The sequence below is a fragment of the Austrofundulus limnaeus genome, unplaced genomic scaffold, assembly GCF_001266775.1.
Source record: "Austrofundulus limnaeus strain Quisiro unplaced genomic scaffold, Austrofundulus_limnaeus-1.0 Scaffold1039, whole genome shotgun sequence".
Lineage (NCBI taxonomy): Eukaryota > Metazoa > Chordata > Actinopteri > Cyprinodontiformes > Rivulidae > Austrofundulus > Austrofundulus limnaeus.
The window spans coordinates 43,099-47,192 of NW_013953441.1; the positions used below are offsets into that span (position 1 = coordinate 43,099).

The 4,094-nt window shown below is 41.7% G+C and overlaps 1 protein-coding gene across 1 annotated transcript in view; it reads right to left on the reverse strand.

The window, feature by feature from the left end:
* The window catches only part of cat (catalase), a gene marked incomplete in the record, with an annotated part of 27,649 nt that overhangs the window by 9,121 nt on the left and 14,434 nt on the right, over positions 1-4,094 (reverse strand). The window contains 1 exon segment of the mRNA XM_014030318.1: positions 1,606-1,713. Coding sequence (XP_013885772.1) covers positions 1,606-1,713 — 108 coding nt within the window.

The following is a 4,094-nucleotide window of genomic DNA, read 5'->3' on the forward strand; positions in this document are numbered from 1 at the left end:
GTGAAGACTTACAGAAAACGTTTGACCTCTGTCATTGCCAACAAAGGATATACAACAAAGTATTGAGATGAAATTTTGTTATTGACCAAATACTTACAGTATTTTCCACCATTATTTTCAAAAAAATTCTTTAAAAGTCAGACAAAATGATTTTCTCAAATTTTTTTTCACATTTTGTCTCTCATAGTTGAGGTCTACCTATGATGTCATTTACAGGCCTCTCTCATCTTTTTAAGTGGGAGAACTTGCACAATTGGTGACTGACTAAATACTTATTTTCCCCACTGTATCATTTATATATAAACAACTTATGGATTTAGATATCCTTTCAGTGACTAAAATAAGAGAAGCTTGGGAACAGGAGTTAGGTATACATTTTTCAAATGAACAATGGGAGAAAGCAACATCCAGTGTTCGTTATAGTACGTCTTGTGCTAGATTGCAACTTATTCAGTTTAAGGTATTATATAGGATTCATTATTCAAAATCCCGTTTGTCTAAGATTTATCCACATGTGGTAGATCAGTGTGAGAGGTGTCATGCCAGCCCATGTAACCTGAGTCATATTTTTTTTTCATGCCAGAATCTCTATAACTTTTGGAATCAATACTCAGTTATTCTCTCCAAAGCTCTCGGTATCCAAGTCTGCATGGACCCTTTCTTAGCTGTTTTTGGGCTTCCAATCAATGCTGTAATAATGAACTCCGCTCAGTCTAAAATATTGGCCTTTACATCACTTTTAGCCAGACATTGTGTTTTACTTCTTTGGAAATCATCTTTATTTCTTTATGGTTTCGAGATGTTATGTCATTTCTTAAACTGGAAAAGATCGGTTTTACAAAACAAGGCAACTATGGAAAATTTGATCAAATATGGGGCTCTTTTCTGAACTATTGCAAGTCATTAAAGAACTTACCTTCTGAATGATAGTTCCCTGCCCCCATTATTGTATTTTATTGTTATTATTTTTGTTTTTAATTTAGTTTTTTGTATGTGTACATGAATGTATTTATTTGAAAACTTTTAGTTTAATGTCTGCATAAAACAAAAAGAAAATATGGGAAAAACATGATTGTAACTGTTCACTAAATGTTGTATTTCCCTAATAAACAAATTATAAAAAAACTTAGAGAGGACTTGATGTTAACACAAACTGAAGTCTTGTGGCTTCAAGTTCATTTTCCACATTTAAGACCTCTTTTGGTTGGATGTGGCTACAGGTGTGTGTGTGTGTGTGTGTGTGTGCCCTGATTCAAGTCATATTTTCCAGTGTGAATGTGGTGAACATGTCATTTTAAAAACGTCTGTGGAATGAACCTGAGAACAAACTGTTCTACAGTATGACAGAAATGAAAACAACAAAACCACACATCAGAGTTGTTGGTCTATGCAACATCCTGTTACCGAAATTAAAGAAATCTCTAACTGGTTCAAACCAGTTAGAGATTCTTTTACACCATCAGTATGCAGTTAGGAAACTTGTCTATTTCACTAGTAGTATAAAAATCTTGTGTTTTCACATAAAAACAAACAAAAACAAAGCATAGTATAAGTGTCAGGATGTAGTGTTTGCTCTGCATGGGGACACGTATGATGACCACTCACCATTCGTTTCTGGATAAAGAGCTGAGCTCCCTTCAGGGCTCCTGCCATGTTCTGGCACAATCTTTGGCGCTCCTCCTCATTCAGCACTTGGGTGTAGAAGACACGAACCTGAAACCAAATGGACAGAAATTCACCTTTGAAGAAACTGGTTTCTTTTATAGAGTTAACTCTGGCCTCACGTCAACACACTCATCATCAGCCCTGTGCTGGGATCGTGTGCAGAAGTCTGCTCACCTTCACACACTGCTGCACAGTTATTAATACATACTTGACTCTCCAGCTCAACTGAAACTGATAATGTGTCATATTTATATTAACACCTATTAACCTCCAAACAACAAGCTTGAGAAAAACTTCTATCAATAAGTCAAGAAGACTTTCTACTGAAGAGGACAGGAAGATTAAAGCTGCAGGTGGAAAAAAACTAAACTGAAAACATGAAGCAAAATAAAAAAATGTAAGCTGCAATAAACATGGTGAAATGATAAAGTCTGCAAGTTCAGAGAAAATGTGGCAGAAAATAATTCCTTTCAGCAACCAGTGTTTGACTAATTGTAGTGTACCTTTAAAATGTCTGACTGGAAACAAGCATCACCATTACAAATCCATGAACAACCCATAATGTAGCAGGGACTGGCCTGAGGCTTGTTACACTCACATTTTAACAATACTAAACAAAAAGTGGCAGAGAATCTTTAAACTATTTTATGAAATGAATTAGTATGAATTAGAATTATTACTAATTAGTATGAATTAGAATTGTTATGACCCCCACTACACGAAGCGGGGGTCATATTGTTTTTATATGTTTTCTAGAGATATTTGGTCAACCGTAGCACAGAAATTAGTGCACCTAGCAACATGACATCTGGTGGGGCTATAGATGTAGTAGCCCACCTACACTGCAGGAGAAAAAAATGAAATAATCACAATTTTGCCATAGACTCCATATTTTAAGTGGGGGCGCCATTTCAAAATCTGGTGTCTGGATATAAAAACATGTTTAAGACTCAAACTCTTCCACGTGGGAACTTCCGACTCAGTCGTTGTTGTCGTTGTTGTTTGTTGAAAGGCTATCAGTTTGGCAGAGAGTTTGGTGAGGCCTTGGACAAAGACTCTCGGTCAGCTCCGAGGATATTCTGGTAAACCACGCAGTGGCTGAGGCGGGGGAAGCAGCACTTCACTAACACTGCTCAGTGAAGGTGGGGTGCTGCTGACCTCAACCAGTGATGTCGTCGGGAGGTGGAAGGAGTAGTTCTTGGACCTTCTCAATCCCACCAGCACGTCTTCTATGGAGGAAGCAGAGTCTGAGGACTTTGGTGTTGGGTCTGTCCATAACTGGAGCTGAGGTGACTGAGGTAGTTAAAAAGCTCCACGGTGGCAGGGCTCCAGGGGTGGATGAGATCCGCCCTGATTTCCTCAAGCCTCTGGATGTATTGGGGCTGTCCTGGTTGACATGTCTTTGCAACATCACATGGACATCAAGGGCAGTGCCACTGGTTTGGCAGACTGGGGTGGTGGTTCCTCCCTTTAAAAAGGTGGAGCGGAGGGTGTGCTCCAATTACAGAGGCGTCACTCTCCTTAGCCTTCTGGAGGAACAATGTGGGTTCTGTCCTGGCCGTGGAACAGTGGACCAACTCTTTACCCTCACTAGTGTCCTCGAGGGGTCATGGGAGTTTGCTAATCCAGTCTACATATGTTTTGTGGACTTGGAGAAGTCATCGACTCAGTCAGAAAAAGGAGGGTCGCTCTCTCCAGGTTGGGGTGACGTTCTGCCTCAAGTGGAGGAGTTCAAGTATCTCAGGGTCTTGTTCACAGTGAGGGAAGAATGGAGTGTGAGATTGACAGATGGATCAGTGCAGCTTCCACAGTTTTACAGACTCTGTACCGGTCTGATGTGGTGAAGAGGGAGCTGAGCCAGAAGGTGAAGCTCTCAGTTTACCAGTGTGTCTACGTTCCTACCCTCATCTATGGTCAGGAGCTTTGGGTAGTGACTGAAGAAGGAGATCACAGATCCAAGCAGCTGAAATGAGTTTCCTCTGCAGGGTGTCTGGGCTCTCCCTTAGAGATAGGCTGAGAAGCTCAGTCATCCAGGAGGGACTCAGAGTAGAGCCGCTGCTCCTCCACGTCCAGAGGAGCCAGTTGAGGTGGTTCATCTGGTTAGGATGCCTCCTGGATGCCTCCCTAGGGAGGTGCTTCAGGCATGTCCAACTGGGAGGAGACCCAGAGGAAGACCCAGAGGAAGACCCAGAGGAAGACCCAGGACATGCTGGAGAGAACTCAGCTGGTCTGGGAACACCTTGGAGTCCTCCCAGAAGAGCAGGAAGAGGTGTCTGAGGAAAGAGAGGTCTGGACTTCCCTGCTCAAACTGCTACCCCCGTGACATGACTTAGGATGAAGAGGAAGGAAGGAAGGAAGGAAGGAAGGAAGGAAGGAAGGAAGGAAGGAAGGAAGGAAGGAAGGTCTTTAAGCTCTGAACAAACATGACC